Genomic DNA, 21,598 nt, shown 5'->3' on the forward strand with positions numbered 1-21,598 from the left:
TCGTTTTAGCTCTGAACAGAATCAAATGCAGACAGGAATGAAAACAAGAAATTACAGAAATAATCAACACGTTACCAAATACATCAAAGACATTAGCTTATAAATCACAAGGGATTAGTTATCCTCGTTACTCTCATAGATCACTACCAATGGAGAGCATTTATTTTGCATAAACAATATCACTGGTGACAGAACATGGAAAAAAACAGCTGAAATACTCTAACTTGACTGGTAGACTTTTTTCTTGTATTATTTTAAGAAAGAATATTTTAAGGACTCAATAACTAGTTGCTAATTACTTGAGTAAAGTAAGAAAGAAGAAACACGCTGCATAATACCATAGCACTTTCATTCAGTTCACCTCACACGGTGACTAAAACAAACTAATAGGAATAGAAATGCTACAACAGCTGCATTAAAACACAAACATTTCCCAAACGATCCACTTGCTGCGTAGGCCACTGCACTGACTGGCTATTTCTGTGTGGGCATTTATTCCTATTTAAGAGGCAATCTCCGCAGTTTGAGTGGCAGCAGGAGGTTTGGAGGGCAGGGGCTGCTATATTCGTGGCGCTCGGGGTCCTTCTGCTGATTCATAATTAGACGTGAACCCAGAGCGCCCACTACGGGGAGGTCAGAGGGGTGAGGAAGGAGACGGGGGAGGAGGAGGGGGCGAGCTGGCGCCCGCCTGATGGACACCAAATGAACAAATTATGATGGCCCCCTCTGGGCGTGATGGGGTCAAACGCCCTGCGCCCCGCCGCTGACAGTTCAATTTCCCCCCAACGCAGCCCCATTCGCTGACTGCTAATTATGAATGAAAAGTTATCAGCCTCAGCCACCCCGCCGCACACACGGACAGCGGTCGGAAGAGGTTTGGGGTGGGGTGGGGTGGTGGGGGGGATTTAAGAGGCATTTGTGAGAGATCCTAATGTCAAAATGTTATTAGAGAGAGCGGTAGCATGCAGAAACTGGGGAGAGGAGGAGGAGACAGAAGAGGAGGTGGGTCAAAGACAGTGACCAGGGTTAATCTAAATGCCTTTGATAACCATGCAGTAATTCTCTAAAAGGGCCCGAGCGCTCAGCTGAGACAGACTCGCTGCCTCTGTGGGCAGATTGCTGAGAAATAGAAATGACACTGGGGCCAGTGTGTGTGTGTGTGTGAGAGTGTGTGTGTGAGCTGATATGTAAGTGTGTGCATGCACGGGGAGGGGCGTGTGTGAATAAAGGTGAGGTTATTTACCCTTGTCTATGAATCCCGATGCCCATCATGTATTTATGCATAGAATTGACTCTAAATCAGATGTTGATGTGCAAAAAGTTCCCTGTTCTAATCTGCATTTCGATTCTCTATTACTCCATGGCCTTCACCTGAGGAGGAGAGAGTGACTAACAAGCCTCGCGCTGCATAAACGCTGTCCTGAGAGCAGCTGTCAATCATACTGACTGACAGGCGGGCAGACTCAGAATATAGAGCAACTCACCACAAAGAGCTTAGCACAACAGCAGCGCTGGGACAGCGTGGAGGCCGTTCAGACAGCTGCTGAAAAGACATTCAGCTGCAGCGTGCACACATTTGTTTACATGTAGGCAAACAAACTGTTTACCATAAAAAGGTTAATACAGACTTAGAGAAATTACTTTTGAAGCAGCACATGACTTTACCCACCAGGCTATACTTTCATTTAGACTTTTTAACAAGTCTTTACACCTTCATACTTTCATGCTTTGCCTGAAACTCTTATAATTTAGAGGTTCATTTAGACAGATTTTGGTGTACAAAGTAAGGCTACCTGTTTCTTAATGTTAAGCTTAGCTAATTCTGCACAACCTTCAATTTTGTCCAATACCACAACTTTAACACATAAAAATGCCTAAAAATAACATGCATCGTAATTTTTTAGGAGCGACAATCCCCCAAAAAGACTGCAAAATGGTGGAGGGACTGAATTGACTGTAGCCTTATATGTACCCTATCCCTACACACACTTGTCAGGTTAAGTACAAGTATTTATATTTGTGTATTTGCAGATACCGAGTACAGACATGAGTAATACTATTACAGTCCGAACTATTACAGCTATTTGTCACCACTCCTCTCGAAAGTTTAGCTGAACATAGTTTGCTCTACTTTTGTCATCATCGTTTATCTTAAAATATCTCCGATTTGCTGACATTGCTTCTCCTTCGCCTTCCTGCTCCACTAACAAGACGTTAACGTCACGCTGCCGTAAAGTGGCATCGGAGTAGTTTCATGATTACTATTAGGAGTAGATGAGCACAGTCAAAACTAGCATCCTATACTGGTATCGGTAATCTCCTCTTGCTGAATATTGTACAAGTGAATTTAGATTTAGTTCTGCAGCAAACAATTTGAAGACAAAACCTTTGGGAGCTTGTGATGGGCATAATTCGGACATCTTAATTATTAACTAAAACTAAATAATTATCCACTGATTGATCATTTATAATTATGAGTAACTTATTTACAACAAAACCCTCAAATAAAATCTAATTCATGTCAATTCCATAATGAAAGTAAACGACAAACACCTGAGTGAATCCTGAACATTAAAAACAAAGATTGACGCCATCAATATTCTGATTTAAAATCTTCAAACTGCAGACCACCACAGACCTGGCCGTGAGACACAAAATAGACACAGCAACAGCAGAAAGAATGGTCTGGACATTTTCCTCCCGGGGGGAAGACAGGATAGAAAATACACAGACGTGCAGAGCCGCTCACATACTGGGGAGAGAAAGGAGCCGTCACACTAGGAAAGGTCAACCATCAGATATACACAACACCGAGACACGAGGGACACAACATCTGACAGAGAGAGATGGAAGGTGACAGAGAGGAGGAGAGAGATAAGAGGGAGAGAGGGGGAGAGAAACAGAGTGGGCGGACTTATAGATGAGACACAGAAATAGAGTTCAAGGGTGTGGAAGAGCAAAAGACAGCGAGGGTGAGAAAGACAGACTATAAGAGATACAGGAAACAGGGAGAGCAGTTGTACTGTCCTGACTGGCTATAAATATAAGAAGGCAGAAAAGGTCAATAGTTGGCGTCTGAGGCAGAAATGTTCCACCAGGGAGAGAGGCTCATTTCACCATCTCATATGCTACTCTGCTGTTCTGTCAGTGTCAGACAGAGAGGAACGATTGACTCTCAACACACGTTGATAGAGGAAATGTCATCCCTGTGTGTTTCTAATGCAGACACACACACACACACAAGTACACTAACCTGCATGGTGGAGGAGATGTTGGAGAGAGAAAGGCCCTCTAGGTCGGACAGCAGGCTCGAAGAGAGGAACGAAGACTTTGGAGCGTTTGTGGGTGCAGGAGAAACTGAAAGAAGCAAAGAAAACACGCACTTTAACGTCTGTTGTTAACGCCACTGTGGAGTAGCGGCAGCCAATGCGGTCTATCACAGTGTCTTTTTTGATACTACCACTGGGGGGCGCAGAAGACGAGAAGGTTCAAATTGTACACACAGTAGCTTTAAAGCTGTAATACCGGTAATTGCTTTCCTGGCCACTTGGGGGCTTTGGAAAAAATACACATCAACTGACATATAATCACGTTACAACAAAGGATGTATAAAGAGAACGGGATACAGCGTTGGAGGCGGGGCTCCGTTCATTCCTATGGAAGTTGCGCACTGGAGACTGATGGGGCGGTCGAGCCGCTAACATCCGGTGTAGCCCTCCGCTAACTTGAATGGAGATTAAATGATTCAATCGTGACGCTCTTCTAGACTTTCCAAATGATATTGGACTGAATGGATCTAATTCTGATAGTGAAATAAAAAAATGCATCCCTCATTTTACAGCCACTTCTTTCACAATGTCAGCTTATGGAAAAAAGTTATTTTAGGCCGGCGTGCATCAGCATGACATTGCCATTGCTGTCATTACACGGTTTGGCCACTATATCAAATTGGATTCAAAGCACAGCGCTCTTCCTGGGGGCCATGTTTGTCTATCGTAGTTGAACAGGCATGGAAGATGCAGGACGGTATGATGTCAATACATTTAGTTTGTTTAAGTGTTATTTGAATTCATTTAAGAATAAAAGTGACTCATTAAACTGTTTCAGGATTTTCTCGGAGACGAGAAGATGTAATTCTTCCCCATTTTTACCAAGTGCTAACAGAGTTACAGCAACTTATGTTACTGTAAAACTTATTTAGTAAAACATAATTCTTATACGGAAATGGATGTTTCTACGTTGCACTACGAGACGTGAGATTTAATTGATGGTCTGGCTGAATTAAAGTACTGCTGCTATTATTTCTGCCTTACAACCTCTTGGTTTTTCTTTCATTGAAATTAAGCTTATTATATTATCTACCTGTTATTTATTTGAGTTGTAAATGGACTATTTAGACATCCAGCAGACAGAGAACAACACTGGATAAGGCCACCTGACAAATGTAAGCCCAAAGAATTTGCGGGGCCGTAAAACAAACAAAAACGAAATAAAATAGACTAAAACAGCTGAGAGGAAGTGCAGATGAACTCACAGTCATCTAGATCCAGTAAGGAGACTTCCTTCTTGGACTTCACTTCCACCTGAAAAACAAACACAGCAACATGACGATGAGCAACACAGAAAAACGACAACTCAAAGCAAAAGTACTGATATTGTGCGTTGTGTTATTCAGAGGATAAAATGTTTCAATTCTGCTGACAGTGTCTCTCAAGACGCCACACATTCATCCCAAAAACAGATACTCTGCATTTATATGTAACATGTCTGGAATTTTCAATGACCAGTCATGCACAGTGTCGTGTCACAACCGATACACGCCACCTCGTGCGACTGAGGCCGGCTTGTCAGGTGTTGACTTGTGGGAATTACAACACACGCCTCCAGCTCGCACCACAACAGACCCAATAAAAACGCATTTAAACATACGAGCGCTTTTATCACCCTTTCTCCACACCCTCCTAACCAACCACGGCTCCATTCACGTCACATAAAGAACCATAAAATTCCACTCTGCATACTCCAGGCTGAGCAGACGGGAATGAAATAAAAAAACAAAAAACAGAACAACGGGACAGAGGAGGGAGTGAGGATGAGAGTGAAAACAAACAATAAAGTTAGAGGCCGTATCTTATCAGATCTTCTCTGACTGACGCTTGGTGGCAGTAATAGAGACGGAGGAAACCTTGTTAGTAAATGGCGGTCTGGAAGAGCAAGAGAGTGAGAGAGAGAGAGACAGAGAGAGAGAGAGAGAGAGAGAGAGAGAGAGAGAGAGAGAGGTGTGTGGAAAAAGAGGGAGAGAGACAGATGCATAATTCATAGGCCATGTCCAAATGACAAACTGTATGAAATGAGAATTTCATAGTGCAGAAAAGGAAAGGGAGGGTGAAATAATGTGATGAGCATAACAGGTAAGAAAAAGACGGTGAGGGCTGCAAAGGGGACGAATGAAAGAAAAAAATAAAGCTGATAACAGAGGAGCAAAATTATAATCCCACAATAGCAATTGGACGCTCTCGTCACATGTGTACCTGGGGAACGACGACTCTCTGGGAGAACACAGTGTTTCTGCATTATCTTGTTTACAATAATATCATATATTCTACACCAATTTAAACCTGATATATTGTAGAATATCTTAGATAAGGGATGAGTATTTGATTCAGATTGAAACTGAGCTGAAACCAGACATTATATTATGACAAATGTAGAAGCTCTAGGTGAGTACTACACTACTAAATGTTTGATAACAGTTCCAAATCAAAATCAGTTGTGTTTAGTACCAGATAATGAACTAGAATTGCATGCAGTGTGTTGCCACGGCTACGAAGATCTATATAAATTGTCAGCTGTCTATTTTTAATGTCTTTAGCTTTTTATATATTAGTTCAAATTCACTCCAACATTTTCTTCAAAGATATCTCATCAAAGGAGACCAGTCTTTCAACATCTATATGGCAGACTTTGTCTGTTGTGTGAGCGAGGTAAAATAGAGATTGAGGTTCACTCTGTTGTTTTGCAGTCTTGTAAGGGATGTGTTTTTCAGTAAAATGTCCATTTGTGCTGATTTCTTTTTTGGCTCGATGATTATAAAGAACCTTTTTTGTAGCAGATTTTATTTGCCAAGCTTGGAAGAGAATACTTTAACCTGTAATTTTGTTATGAAATGAAATGTTTGACCACAGCAACTGTACTTTTGGTGTCTTAAAATACAGAAAATCAAGCCATTGACCATCAAATCTATATGGCATAAGGTAGACTTATGTAATTCAAGTTTTGAGCTAACTGTATATTTTGCATACATACATACGTATAGGGACATCTAGATGACCCAGAAGCAAATAATAACAATTTAAATCAGGAGAAACAATCACAAAGAGGGAATGCCATCTAAACTCTGTGCTATATATCACTTACTCTACAATCCTGCTTCCTATTCTTTTCATAGGAATATAACATCTGTCTAACATTTATGATTATAAAGTGTTTTGCATTAGTATGCTTTACTCTCCTGGGGTGTATACCAAGCCTACACTATCCTATAAACATGTTATTTTTATAACAGAAAATGAGACGTGCTAGATTTTTTTCATTGAAGTAAGAAAGGTTAGGTCTTATGTTTCATAAATAGACTGGAAACAATCTCAGAAACTATGCTGAAGAAGGCAAGAAGGAAGGAAAAACTTTGTGAATAAACCAAAAATGTTGGAGGAGCTGTGCTTTGTTTTTACTGTGTGTGCATTCTCAAACTAAGAAATTGTTCTGCTACTCAGTTTAACCATTTGTTCATCCTAGATTCAAAATTAACTTCCTGGACCCAAATAAATCATAATGTCACCTTGGGTTTGGACTTCGCGTCACTCTTCTTCTTCTTCTGTGCTGCGAGGGAGTCTGAATCGGAGTCGTCCTCAGAGTCTGTCTCTGAGCCGGAGGAGCTCTCAGGTGACGAGCTGCTGGCCTGGGCTACAGGTCCATTACCGTTTTCATCTGAGTCACTGAAACACACAAGAACAGCAAAATGTGCCTCAGACATGGTATGAATACAAGTAATAGAATAAAAGAGAAATAGAAGAGCACTGGCTGTTTACTTTGTTTGTGAAACATTACCACAACATTTACATAAAAAGCACACACAGCTTCCATCTATATTATTCCAACAAATAGTCTCCATCTTTTTCCATCCAAACTGAAATCTTGAGCTTTGCCCCGTCAGAACAGCAACGATCAATCTGTTTTTGTTTGCGAAGTTAATTCACTCAAAAAGATTTTTTCCATCTTTCTCCTCTCTCTTTCACTTGCTCTGTCCCTCTTCAATTTGTCCCGATAATGAGTGTTTACTCCGCCTGCCTGGGATTTTCAGCCGTTAAATTAATGAGGGGAATTGTGACGGTAACTGGCTTTTTAACTTGGGCGATGATGAAAAGCCAGTATTAATTTGGCCTACAGATTTCATTTGCTGCGAACAGGAAAAAGTGATATAAATCACTGTGGGCCTGATTAGGCCCTGCCTGAAATGACTGGGCCATAATGAGGGCATTATGCTGTGTTTGTTGTGGAAGCACTGGGGTGAGCTGCTCTAATTACTGTGTGTACGTGTGTGTGTGCGTGTTTGTGTGTGTTTGAGCACTGGGGTGAGTTGCTCTAATTATACTCTCTAATGGAGAGAACAGGGTCAGCCGCCGGCCTGTCACACACAAAATCAGGTACATTCTGTGTGAGTTTGTGTGTCCGTGAGGAAATGAAGTAGAGTGCATAAGAAACTAAATTTGCCAGTGTGTAAGAGAGTGTACGTGAGCATATTCAGTAGTAATGACTCAAATCTCATTCATTGGTAACACCAGGCTGCTAAATGACCAATCAAAAGTCATTATCCATTAGCCATGTAAATGTGGGTTACGCTACTGGAGGAAAATTCTCCTTGATTAGCTTGTTAATGGAACTCACACTAACGGTATTCTAGCAGCTCTGCCAGCCTGATGTGTGTGTGTGTGTGTGTGTGTGTGTGTGTGTGTGTGTGTGTGTGTGTGTGTGTGTGTGGGTGTGTGTGTGTCTGTGAGATGGAGAGAGATAGAGAGAGAAGGTGTATACACAGTACAGTAGGTGTGTATGGCTCACAGATTATACTGTTATCTCCATCCTAAATTGGTATGAGGTAATTTTTTTTCTCTCTCCTCTCTGAAAACATGAATTTGGCCTGAGAATCTGTTGACTTATATTTGGTTTTCTGTTTTCCATCTCCCAAAGGACTCACGTTGAGTATGTTTACATTTTTTTTGAGTATTCTGGGTATGTTTTGTGTATGTAAATGTCATATCCTGGTTTCAGAAAGCTGGATATGCTACTCCGATAGAAACCAGGATACTTTGGCATGTAAACGTCTGATGCAGGCTTCTGGAAATCAAGACACACATGCATGCGGACGAACAGAAACCTGAATACTGTTATGATAAAGAAATACAGGGATATGAATAATTAGGTCTGTTATTGTCAATGTAAACACAATATGCCAAATATGATCCAAAAAGGATGAGACTCAAAACAAGGACACTAGTGCGATACTAGTATCTAGTATTTATCTAGCCCTAAAACTCTTTTGTTTGTTTCAGTGTTTATAAAAAAATAATCAGAGACTAAATGAATTAAAACCCTTTATTAGGACTGTGTAGACCACATCTATTTTCAAAATGTATCTTATTCTGTGTTGCCTTAGATTCAATATTTAGAATTAGAATAGTTTTGGATGATTTCTTCTATAATACTAATTTAAGACAGACTAAGATGTGTGCACTGTGGCTGCTTCCACACCTATTGTTTAGACTAATATTATTTCTTCAATAACTAGAAATAGAGGTCTTGTCTGTCAGTATCAATAGATTAAGATCAACAGGCAGTGGTCATACTGTGGGCGCACACAAGGCCGATCTATGGTGACTAGAAAATAGCTATATACGCTATATAACTAACTAAAAAACATATTTGGGCAATATCTACACAACCAAATCTGTGTATTGCCTTCATGCCTGAAGAGAACATTTTTGTTTTGGCTTTTTGAAATCAGCACTTAGATTAGATTTATTATGGATCTGAGGTTTCCACCGTTATTATTATCATTATTATTCACTTAATATTCATGAATTGGACACTGTGTCCATGCAGCGGTGTGAAATTCCATCATTTGTGTTGCTAAACGGTGCTGCATTTACTGCCACTTGCCACATTTGTCAGAAAATCAAACCCAGGAAACAAATGAAAGACAAACATAAATAGCAGCAGAGGCTCCAGCTTGGAGGCGGAGAATTGTTCAAGAGAATTGTACTCAGAAATAATGAAGGCATGAGTCAAAATATGTTGGAATAAACCTAATCTTTTCTACATTTAGAAGAGTGCGCATCTAATTATTTTTCACTCTAGTTTTTATAACTATTTCTGATAGCTCACATCTTGTTTTGAGGTGTGTTTCGTCTTTTTAAAATATCTCACTGTGACTCCAAAACTTCTTTGTCCATGCAAAGATCCAGCAAATATCAAAAAACAATAAAAATTGGCATACAATTTCAGATGTTTCCTGGCTGGATGAAGCGCAAAACGTTTGTGGCTTTAGTGAAGAAAAGTTCACACTGAACAGAAGGAAGTATCATCCAGCAGGTGGGTTGTCATATAGATGATAGAAATGGCTGAAGTTGTGAACAGATGGGAGTTTGGGCTTATTGATGCAGCAAGGCACTGATCACATTTGTTGTCGACTACGACTCTGGAGCCTCTCACAAACACACACCTGTCTAATTAGCCGAGCGAGTAAGAGAAAAAGAGAAGGAAACAGGTAACATCTGGACACACCTAATTCACAGGGAAGAAAGATGATGCTTTCAGAGTCTCGCAGACGGGGGGGTTTCACTGTACCTGTCAGCAGCAGTTGGTTTGCTTTTCTTCTGCGGTGCCTTCTTGGTCTTTTTCTTCTTTTTTTGTTCCGATTCAGATTCACTGGAGCTGTTTTCAGATCCACTGGAACTCTTTCCAGAATCGGTGGAGGTCTTTTCTGACTCCTCACTGCTTTCCTCCTCACTCTCACTGTCTGACTCTGTACAGACACACATACAGTAGGATTAACAAAAACACGCCCGGTCAATTAAAGTTATAACCCGTACATTTCCATGAAATCCTACCTTATTTTTGATTACTTCTATGATCAGTATTTTTTCAGCAAAAGCCAATCAATGTATTCATGTTCTGTAATTACCTCTAGTCTGCCATTCCCGCCAATGATTAAAATTGCCCTCAAACACACCACAGATTCACAGGCGTGCGTGTAATCCTGCTCTAGTGTGTAGGATTTAGTGGCATCTAAAGATGAAATTGCAGATAATTGCAGACAATTGAATAAAGCTAGCCTTCCAAACGGACTCTCTCTATGTAAAAACGGCTCATTCTAAGGTAACAAATGACAATAATTCTTATTTTCAGGTGATTATACACTAATGAAAACAAATTATTGCCATGTTCTGTAAGCAGAGCCACATAAATCTGACACACTGGACTTTACTGGAAGTCACTCCTAACGCCAAACCAATATTTCCTACTGCTAACACATTAAAATCACATCTTCAAACACAGACAGAAACAAACCTTCACTGCTGCTGCTGCTGTCTTCATTGCCACTGCTCGCAGAGCCTTCTTCTTCTTTCTCCTCTTCATCGTCCGAGTAGAACTTGTCATCAGATTTGGATTTCTTGGTCTTCCCAACTAACGGTGCCCACTCTTTCACCTATAGGGACACGGTGGAGGTGGACAACATTTTCATAAAAATATACGTACAGAGCCGACTATTCACACAAAGTAAAGAGTTAGCATGTAGCTATTAACAGTCTGTGAAAGGGAATACTGTATACCTCTCAATCACTTTAATATACAATGAAATTAGCCAATTAACCAAAACCATAATCAATTCAATCATTTGCTGGCATTTAGTTGTTACTATCTTTTCTGTTAAATCTGCATTATTTTCAAAATGAGGAATAAAGTTTGTTGAAATGGCCGCTTGTGTTTAGCTTTATTGTTGTTTATTGTTTGATTAGGATCTCCATTAGCTGCCACAAAATAACAATAATAAAGCTTGAGCTGGTGCTCAGACTAAAAACAGGATCAATAACATCCCTCACCAGAAAACAAGGACCTTAAATGTTTGTTCTTTAACTTATAACGAGGCACAAAAAGTTCCCATCTTTGAGCTGAATGTTAATGTCTCCAGCACAAACTGAAGTATCCCACCAATGTTAATGTTGGAGGACAATAAATGTCTTTTTCAAACAGCTCCAACTCTCTTTTCTTTTAAATCAAGGCTTAAAACATTTATGATCAACACTGCCGCTTATCAAATTAAATACAGGGGTTATTCATTCTTATTTTGCACTCTACTGTAATCATTATTTTTATTTTTACTTTTACACTTGTCATAAGGTATCAGGCTGCTGTTATTCTTTATTTTTCTTACTGTCAACAAATTCTATAAAAAGACTGAAACCAACAACGTGTTTGTCTGTCTCTCATTACTTTAAGACTGAGAGTCCACTGGTGCCTACTGAAGGAGGAAATCTTTAAAAATAGGTCTCATATATACAGATCAATTTCCTAAAACAGCTGGACTCTCATGTCTTTAGCAAACGTTACCCAAAAACTGTATGGCACAACGGAATAAGATATATTATAAGGCAGACACAGAAATATTTGTTAGAAGGATCAATTTGGTTTTCAATAAGTAAAATAAAGAGAATTGCCAGTTTTTAATGTCTTATGTAAATCACTTCTTCTTGAAAGGTGCTATACAATTAGACCTGCCTTGCTTTTCAACTCTAGTACATCAGAAGTGTTAAACTATGGTGTAATTGAGTTGATTCAGAGTCAATTTATTTTGGCCATTCTGCATTTTTCTGCAGAAATTGGGTTCAGTAAGCTAACAGTCGTGTGTCTCTTCTCTGAGCTTTTCAATCGCTGGTCTGTTGGACTTTATATTTAGAGAAGAGACATCCTGGATAATTGTCAATGCCCTCAATAAAAGACAGATAAATACTGCTCATCATTGTCAACCTGGCACTTTGTTTGGTTAGTGTGGGATGCTAATGTTTTATTTTCAACTTACTTTGCTCTTTAAATCGTTAAAAATACGCTCAGTAAAAGTTATTCTCTGTAATATAAAACATCTAAAAGAAATAGCAGCCTAATGAGAGGTTCCTGACATCAACTGCACTTTATAATTGATTGATGAACGATTATTATATACTCCCAATCATTTTCTCTACTGATTGATTAGGTTTGGTCAATAAAATGTCACCAAATTGCAGTTTGAAAGTGAAAATGCAGATCATTTTTTTGACATTTTTGCTTAAAAAAAGGCTTAAAGGATTAAAAGCTTATCAAAAACGTTGCCGATTATCTTTCTAGCGATCGATTAATCAACAAATCATCTAATCGTTGCAGCTCTATAAACCATGATAGTGAATGATGATGTATTTCACACCACTACAGTCTAACAAAGTATTTAGAAAATACCACACCAAACAGTAGGAAACCACAGCGTCGCCTCATTAATGTTTACAGAAAGACAGATGTCTCATTCTGATGATAAAACTGACAGTTAGACAGGTATGAGGTAAAACTATGATAAGGCGTGTGCGAGGAAGATGGATTCCTTACTGGCTCAATGACCTCCACGTTCCTCACAGACTGGTCAGGAGCAACAGCTGGCCAGTCTGAGAGCTCCTGGTATCCAGTAGCTTTAGAGTTGATGCTGTGGGAGAGCGTGCCCAGTTGGAAACGGTCTCGATCTGAAAGTAGAGAAAAAGATCAATTTTAAAAAAACGTGGGGAGGAAAAAGAACACAAATATGAATGAAACACAAGAAGTTCTTTCTATTTCTACTTCTCCACTGCATTTTAACTTTAGTTACGTTACAAATTAAGATTTTGTGCATACAAAATAATATAATGTCATATAATCAGCAGATGAATCCATAATGAAAACAATCATTAGTGGCAGTCCGAGCTCCTACTCAACCAACTACAGCAGTAAAATCCTGCTTTAATATTAATAAATGAGTAACAATAATCTAATAATACAATATATAATAGTAGACAGCAAACATTACACCCAGTACTTTTAATGCTATAGGTACATTTTCCTGATTATACTCAATGAAGGACTTGTAACAGAGTATTTTTACAGTGTAGTAGTAATACTTTTACTAAGGTAAATGATGTAAATACTTTCTCCACCACTGGAAAGGGGGAGGTCATTTTAAAGTAATGGTAAATAAAATAAAAGATAGCAAAAATAAAAGGAAGTTTAATGAGTTGGGTGGGTCTGGCAGATAAAGGATGGTTCAAAGTCATCTCAGTCTGTCCTTAATGGAGGGAGCTGGTGGCTAAATCCCGCTGTATACATATAGAAACCTTTAACATAAGACCAAGGCATCCACACCCCACACATGCCTTTTAATACCAGCTCTCTGTTTTTGTGTGCACACGTTCACTCTTCTCTCTCACACTAGAAGATAATCAGAGTCTGTGCCTTGGGAGGTATGCTCTAAAAACTGTGCTTTACTAACAAAAAAAAAAAAAAGAGAGAGAAAAAAAGACTTCACTTGTGAATATTAAGAATGACAGGGCTGGTTAACGCTTTCCATAAACATCCAGTAGGTGCAAACTGCCTCTGAATTTTAATGTTGTAAGAGGCAGTTTCTGTCCCTTTTGTCAAGGAGGGGAGAGAGAGAGAGAGAGAGAGAGAGAGAGAGAGAGAAGAGAGAGAGAGAGAAAGAGAGAGAAGAGACAGCTAAATGAGAGAGATTTTTTTTCTCCCTCCGAGTGTCTGAAAAAGGTTAGCATTAGCTCAATTATTTACCCATCTCATTAGTCCAAGGTAAAGGGGTCTGACCTAACTGCCCTTCAGAGAGACAGACACACCAGAATAATAAAACCACTGCCTGAATCAACTTTGCATACTTCTTGAAATAGAAACCACTGGACGAGAAATAGACGAATTACCAGCGAGGAATGGTATTTAAAACTTTCAACCTTGTTAGAGGATTTAATATGTTTCAAAATAAGGATAATGGGTTGATATTACAAATGTATGAAGTACCTTTGAAGGCAGACTCGAGCACAGGGGCTGGTTTGGGGGCCAGCAAGATGCGTCGAGCATACTTGTTGAGGGCGCCGCTCTTCTCGTTGGGCACTATCAGCTGTCTTATGAAGCGCGTTCGGTCTCGGATATCGTAGTTCTGGTCGTATTTGCCGAGGTTCAGGATGTACTGGGTCAGCAGCTTGGTCTGGGGCGTGAGGAGATTGGAAGACGGAAGTAAGATGACATGTAGGACAACAGGCAATTAGGATGAAGCAATTTTGGAGTAATGGCTGGTGGTGTGAAGGATGTTTAAAAGAACAAACTGATTTACAAGCAAAAGGAAAAGATCAACATTTTAGGAAATACACTACAAACAATGATTTGTTTTCTGGCAGAGACGATCTTTACAACTCTCATGTCTGTATGCCAAGTATAGAGCTGGAATCTTGTAATTCCTGGAAGTCAATGTCTCCGGTCGCTGTTTGCCAACAAATACAGAAGCTAAAGCACATAATTCTCTTGTGAAACCACATTTTTACATTACTGCTTGTTCTGATTAAACGAACAAGATCTTAATTATAGAGCTTTAGCCTGCCTGTTTTCAGTCTTTATGCTAAGCTAAGCCAACTGCCATCTGGCTTCAACTCAGATACATAAAAGTGGCATCAATCTTCTCAGCTAAATATTTGGCAAGAAAGAGAACTGGAACTATAGCCACAGTCTTCACGTACAAGCCACTAAACAGAGTAAGAATTGCCATTTACGACTGCTCCTTAACGACTAATCAGCAGGTATCTCCTTCAACATTGTCCTCCAGCGTCCTCTGACGCAAAACAGGGAGAAAGAACACTTGCACTCACATTTTATTTAGGCAAAAACTAAATTACTGCTGCCATGAAGCAAGCATTATAACCCAAATCCTTTTCTACATTGCCTTTGTCTCTCCCTCTCTCCTTCTCCACCCTCCCTGAGACATTATGAGGAGCAAGAGGTGTAATGATGTGCTCGTTTGAGGAGGCAGCGTCTGGGCTCATAAACCCAGCTCTGAGTCCAAAATCACCCCATCTAACTGAATGGGCCTGTAGACACCAAGCTGTGCTAGGAGATGCTCCATTACGTTAAAGCCGTCTCTGTATTTAAAGCTCTATATTTAAACTGAGCCCAGAGTTCAATTACTGCAAGACAAAGCTGTGTCTTGTGAAATAAAACACTTAAAAGAATAATTTATGGGTGCACATTTAGATAACAGGAATCTGATATATCTCTTTTTTAATACTTACTTACGTACATGCCAATTTCAGAAATCAGTAGCGTTAATCCAGCACCATATTTGCTCCATATTTTTAGTAAACTAAATAAATGTCTCTTGGTTCGGATTTATTCTGTTTTGTACCTGCTTGGAGTTGGTCAGGTAGAGTTTGGCTGCTAGGTTGACAATCTGGAGCTTCACAATGTCCTCCTCTGCCGTGAAAGTCTTTGCCATCTTACGGAGAACATCAGGTGCAATTTTTGGCACCCTCTCACAGTACTCTCCCATCAGCCACAGGATGCTGGCTCGAGCCATGGGGACCTGCAAGTTTGACAAATCAGAGAGAAAGAGCGATAGTTAGTCAGTGCAGACACTTTGTTCCTGGTTAATCGTTTAACTTTAGACAAAGGATCAACAGTGCAAATAATACAATGACGAATCTTACAGTGATGTTGTCGAAGAGTTTGGCCATGTGTTTGATGATCTCACTGTGCTGGGTGGGCTGAGTCTGAAGCAACTTCTTGATCACCACCACGCTCTCAGCCACCACAGTCTCTGCAAAGACAATACAGCAAGTGATATTAAACCGGACGGTCACAGCAGCGCATTAATGTACTGAGGAAGGTTAACAGCGTACGACAAGAGGTCACTGCAAGTATCTGGAGTCAATGATTTTACCGTCTCTGTTGGAAAGCAGCAGCACCAGACCGTTGAGACATGTGTCTGTCACCTCAGAGATGTTGGTGGCACACCTGCCGATGGCCTGAATGGTGGCTGCCGCAAATGCCTTGTCCTGACTCTTCACATAGGTCTGAAAAAAAGTACAAGACAAGGACAGTGAAGAGAAGAAACTGACACCAGGGAGTGTAATCTCAAAGTAGATACTAATCCTTGACTGTTGATGTAGAGAAATAAAACACAAACCTGAAATTCCCTCAGAATAGTGGAGATGTTGGCTTCATTGGCCAGGTTGGTCAGGATCTCCAACTACAAAAAGAAAAGGGAGAAGTTGGTTGGTTGAAGTGTGGGCTCAATTAATGGTCAATAAGATCTTAAGCTTGTGAAATGGTGTTCAGACACAATTTTAAAGCCTCTGGTTATGCATTAAATCACCTTTTATACACCTGTGACCAAAACTGAGAAATTTTAGTGGAGTCCTGAGCTGAGAATGACTTCACTCTAAATAGAATAAACAATCTGAGCCTGTCAGCGACAAAAACAAGCACTTTTAGTGGACGTGCTTTGACGAATGGGCTCATTTGTCCCCAAGGATTAACATTTACACTTGCGTTGAGGCCATTGCAGCCCTTTTCATGAATATTTTTGCATCTAACTCAGTGAATTAAGGATTTATTTCACCCTAACCAGTGTTGGTGATTATTGGAAAAGACTGTGGAAAGGCTAACAAATATGGTTTTGGTTAGTTTTATTTACTCTGTCTGATTGTTTTGGTCTGAGATGCTCTAGTGCCACTTCTAGTGGTAAGTACATTTTGTGTATATATAAGCTATATTTGTAAATGCGAAGAAAATATTTGTAGTTTGTGGAAAATAACATGAGAATATGTGAATAAAAGGTGGTTCTTTGTGTAACCTGACCATATATATAATTTGTGTATTTTATTCTACCACAACCAATCTTACATATTCACAAACTTGGGCTTCTCCTGCAAATGTCCATAGGTTTAAAAAGGGATCGTACACAACCACAAGCTCAGAATCTTATTTGAGCCCATATTGTGGTACAGTATGGACATAATGCACAACATAAACTGGCAGTTACCTTCAGTGTTTTGATGTGTGTGGCATCTGTAGATCTCACGTAGAAACTCTTCATGAAGGGCTCAAACATCCCCTGTTTGTTTGGAGATAATTCACGTTATCAAAACAGCCTCTGTCAATGCAAGACACCATTATTGTAGTGCTGTCCAAACGCAGACTCACCTTCCTCTGAATGGACATTGTGGCTATATTCTGAAGCACAATGAACTGCACCTCTCTGTGCAAAAGAGACAGGAAATAACATATTCAGACATCAACAACAGCTGACTCAGGGGCAGGCAAACAGGGAGATCTAGCATGATTTTTTTGCATTACCTGTGGCTTCTTAGTAGTCGAACCAGAGACTTGGTGACAATGTTGACTTCATGTTTAGGGGCTAAATGCCAATAGAGCTGAGCGACAGACATCACCACCTAAAACGCAGTCAGAAATTACATGGTATTAAATATCTCTGCCATTCAATCTTTCTTAAAACATTTTACAGACTGGCTTCTGGGAAAACCCTTTGATTCTTCTTGCTTTTTATTCTTTTGCTTTATGTTTGTTCACTTTCCATAACGTGTCATCCACTTATCTCTAACTCAGTGTGTTACTTTTACTTGATTTTATGTTTTTTATCACTCCAAATAGCACTTGTGTTTTATTATTATTATTATTATTATTAATACTACACCGCCTACACTAAATTACTGTACCATCTGTCTACCCGAGCTGAAAATTAAATTCCTTCACATGCATCTCTTAGGGCTCCACAAAGGCCCTCATGACATGACTCTATAAAGGTAATTTTTCAGCAGAGCTTTAAATAGCAGGCGGACGTGTGTCCATCGTTGCAGGCAGAATGAAAGGGTTTCAGGCGTCAATGAAGATGGAGGATGTCACTGTGTTGTCACGAGTAAAAGACACAGCATGTCACATTTTAATCAACACTTTCATTTGGGAGCATTTTTCCTCCCGCTGCTACACAGCGACAGAGACCTTGAGGCTCCTGGGTGATGGAGATCTGCACTCACTATGTTTTTTATCTTTTTTTTTTTTCATCAGGGGTGCACTATGACAGGTATGTGTGTTTATGCTCACATCTTTGTGCTGTGTGTGTTGTATTTGTGTAAGAAAGGGAATTTTGAGATGTATTACAGCTGGGGAGTGAATTTGAAAGTGTGTGTACGTCTTTACTAAGACAGCAGCACTAGTTCATGTGTAGCTTTTTATTTCTAAAACAGTGGTGAGATAGTAGCAGAGGCTGGAGTCAGAACCCCTGATCAATATTTATACCTTTCAACAGGTAAAAAAGTTTATTTTAAGAATTGAATATAGCTGTATATGTCTGCGTTTGAGTGTCCAGCTAACTCACAGCGGTGTTCCTGCTCTGCAGTAGAGGTTTGGTGTTCCTGAGCAGCAGTCTGTGGTCTGGATCCATGATGTAGGGTTTGGCCTCCGTCTGCTCTTTTTTCTCCTCAGAGTCAGAGTCATAGAATGTCTTCTCATTGTTCTCATCAAACGTGGCACCCTGAAAACACAATACACCACACTAATGCATTACTTCTCCCTCAAACACATTAATAAATATTGGACTAAAAATGCAATTATTGTGGCATTTACTTTTTTACTTGAGTTACAGGATTGTTGGACGAGTGGATTGAGCAAATTGAGTGGTACTCACATTTTATATTGGCAGGATTTTAATTAAAGAAACAATGTTTTTCACTGTCTCAAGAATCAATTACTCTAACTTAACTTCTCTTGTATAGAAGAGCCATGACACATTTCCCCAGAAACTAATTTTGTACAGAAATCCAATATTGTGACATAGCTCCAACATATAAAAGTAATTTAAGACCACAAAGACTGTAATTCTAAACGCAGGAGTGTTACAATTTAAATCCCTAAATTATCAATATAAAGAGTCTCATTCTGGATTTTAATTTAGACATTGTTAGACATACATTTTTAAGGATCAGATTGATGTTTTAAATTAGATTTGTCAATGTTCCCATGAAAAGACCAGAGCCAACAATGCAAATACTTTTCGACTTCCGTCTGTTTGTGACTTTCAACCTGCAGCCCACTGGTTCCTGCTGACAATGTAAACTTGAAAAATGGGTCACGGACATGTAGTTTCATTTAAAAAAACACTTCCTAAAAAATCTAGTCACTGTAGCTTTTAGTAGGAGTAAATAGAGCACTTGTTGAGAGACTATATTCAGCAGATTAATCCACATTTGGTGCTTTGGACGGTGTATGTGTGATTGGGTTAAAATAAACTACACTGTGTGTTGATGGTGTTAGATGTGTGTTTTTAATAGTTTTTGGACAACAATGGAGTTTTATGACAGAGAGGAAGAAGTTATATCAGGCTTTGGATACACACAAAATACTTTCTAGTAGGATCAGTTTTTCAGGTTTCAGGTTTTTAGATCAGGTTTTGGTCTTTTAATGGGATTTGTTGACAAAAACAAAATGACCTTAAGGGAGAAGTCTAGTGATACTTAATCAGATAGTTGCACTGACAGAGGAGATAAGAGTTTTACTGTAGACTGATGTTATGTTTGCTGTGTTGGAAGATGGCATGACTAGGAATTGCTGCTTTGTGGATCTGGATCGTTGGTTTTAGTCTTTCAGGCAATGAGTGCCTCACCTCCGTCCAGGGGCTGGTGAACTGCGTCCTGGCATAGCGTGTCAGCATGGAGATGATGACCACCTGCCCCCACTCCTCCACATCCACCAACAGGTTACACAGCTTTCTGTAGTTCTTATGGATCAGGTCAATGCGATCTGGACACACTTCCTCAAAAGCCATCACCACACTGCCGGCCACCAGCTGCAGAAAAACAGAACGAAGCTCATGAGGGAAATGCTGATGCGTTTTATTTCTTTCTCTGCAGTGCTAACACTTGAGTTAATGGAAGTTTCAAGGATATGCAGCAGCTTAGTTTGACGAAATGAACAAACACTTCATCTCTTAAAAAAGCCGTAATATACAGACTCCAGAGAAATAAAAGACTGATTAACAGATATGACCCAGGTTTAAAAGAAAAAGTGCTATTATTGCACTTAAAAAAAACAATACCAATTTACCACTTTGATTACAATACACACAGTTCAGCCTCTAAGTAGTTAGTCGATAATTAGAAGGAAAATGTTTGTGCTTTAAGTTTTGACTGACTAATTTTATACAACCCTGTGAAAGAAATACATCAATGAGAGCGTTTCTCATATTTCCCCCCCATAAATTATATTTTTTTCTCAGATACAAAACTCATTTTATGTTCAATTCACGAGGAGAGGAGGACAAGGAGGAAGCAGCAGCTGAGGGAGCCAATAATCAACCGTGTTTTATTGGTAGAAGGAAAAAACCCATTTGGCTGTTGCATGCCCCCCCGCCTCCCAACTGCCTGCTGGCTCGCTGACTGACTGTGAGACTGAGTGAGTGACATGGCGGTGTATTAATATGCAAACAGCATTATCATGGGCAGGCGAGGGTGAAGAAGAAGAGAAAGGGAGCAGAATCTGGTCTTCCCAATTAAAGCCTTCTGGCCCCTGGTGGCCCTGTGGGAAACCAGTGCATTTACCCATCAGCATTGTCATGAGCCTGCATTGATTGTGTGTGCATGTGTGTGTGTGCGTGTGTGTGTGTGTGTGTGTGTGTGTGTGTGTGTGTGTGTGTGTGTATGAGTGAAATGTGTATGTGCACGACTTCTGTCTGCAGATTGTCTGAGAAATCTGGACCTTAAATCCGAGTGATGATTCGCTTTTCTGACATTCGCACACTAATGCTGATGAATAGATTACTAGAGGGATCAAACAACTACGTTTTATGGTATCACACTGATGTACGAAGTAATATTCATTGAGTGACCCGCATAAAAAATTCTATATATATATATATATATATATATTCAAGCAATGACACTTGCAGATAGATCCAGCTAGTAATAAAGCCAGCACACTGACAACGGTCTAGGAAAATACATGTAATCATACATTAGACACTCAAATGCCAACTTATTAGATGCTCCTAGCTAAAAACTAATGCAGTCTAATGCAACAGTGCTGCATTAATCCTTCCTTCATGAGGGTTATAATGTTAAATTTTTGGTGAAACTGTTTCAGAGAGGTGCTAATTCAACATTCTGGAAGCTGCAGTTTGTGGTGCTGTTGAATTGTTATTGCATTTTTATCATGTTGCTCACTCAATTTATTCCAATGAGGTTAAATAAACAGAAATACCTCTTTATATAAACGCAACACAGTTCACAAGCACCACAAAATACATCCTTTTAATTGCAATTCTTCTTGTTGTTCCCCCTTTCTCATTTAGTCCCTACTCCCTTCCCTCAAGAGGCTTTGACTTCTGCGACGGTAAATAAGAATTTGTTCTTAATGTCTTACCTGGTTAAATAAAGGTTAAGTAAGACATTAAAAGAAGGGAGGACAGGGCTAGCTGTACCTAATG

At 39.7% G+C, this 21,598-nt stretch overlaps 1 protein-coding gene across 2 annotated transcripts in view; it reads right to left on the reverse strand.

Annotated features, from left to right (window-relative positions):
• ap3b1a (adaptor related protein complex 3 subunit beta 1a) overlaps window positions 1–21,598 on the reverse strand; it is a 57,462-nt gene that overhangs the window by 19,439 nt on the left and 16,425 nt on the right. For both annotated transcript variants that reach the window (XM_051412864.1, XM_051412863.1), the window contains exons 7-22: window positions 19,781–19,963; window positions 18,497–18,652; window positions 17,458–17,555; window positions 17,305–17,359; window positions 17,144–17,215; window positions 16,286–16,348; window positions 16,040–16,172; window positions 15,807–15,916; window positions 15,506–15,682; window positions 14,131–14,317; window positions 12,688–12,818; window positions 10,624–10,762; window positions 9,901–10,078; window positions 6,839–6,995; window positions 4,535–4,583; window positions 3,254–3,357 (exon numbers count right to left, since the gene is read on the reverse strand). In XM_051412864.1, the coding sequence (XP_051268824.1) occupies window positions 3,254–3,357; window positions 4,535–4,583; window positions 6,839–6,995; window positions 9,901–10,078; window positions 10,624–10,762; window positions 12,688–12,818; window positions 14,131–14,317; window positions 15,506–15,682; window positions 15,807–15,916; window positions 16,040–16,172; window positions 16,286–16,348; window positions 17,144–17,215; window positions 17,305–17,359; window positions 17,458–17,555; window positions 18,497–18,652; window positions 19,781–19,963 (1,992 nt within the window). The remainder of the gene's footprint in view (window positions 1–3,253; window positions 3,358–4,534; window positions 4,584–6,838; window positions 6,996–9,900; window positions 10,079–10,623; window positions 10,763–12,687; window positions 12,819–14,130; window positions 14,318–15,505; window positions 15,683–15,806; window positions 15,917–16,039; window positions 16,173–16,285; window positions 16,349–17,143; window positions 17,216–17,304; window positions 17,360–17,457; window positions 17,556–18,496; window positions 18,653–19,780; window positions 19,964–21,598) is intronic.

The sequence above is a fragment of the Dicentrarchus labrax genome, unplaced genomic scaffold, assembly GCF_905237075.1.
Source record: "Dicentrarchus labrax unplaced genomic scaffold, dlabrax2021, whole genome shotgun sequence".
NCBI lineage: Eukaryota > Metazoa > Chordata > Actinopteri > Moronidae > Dicentrarchus > Dicentrarchus labrax.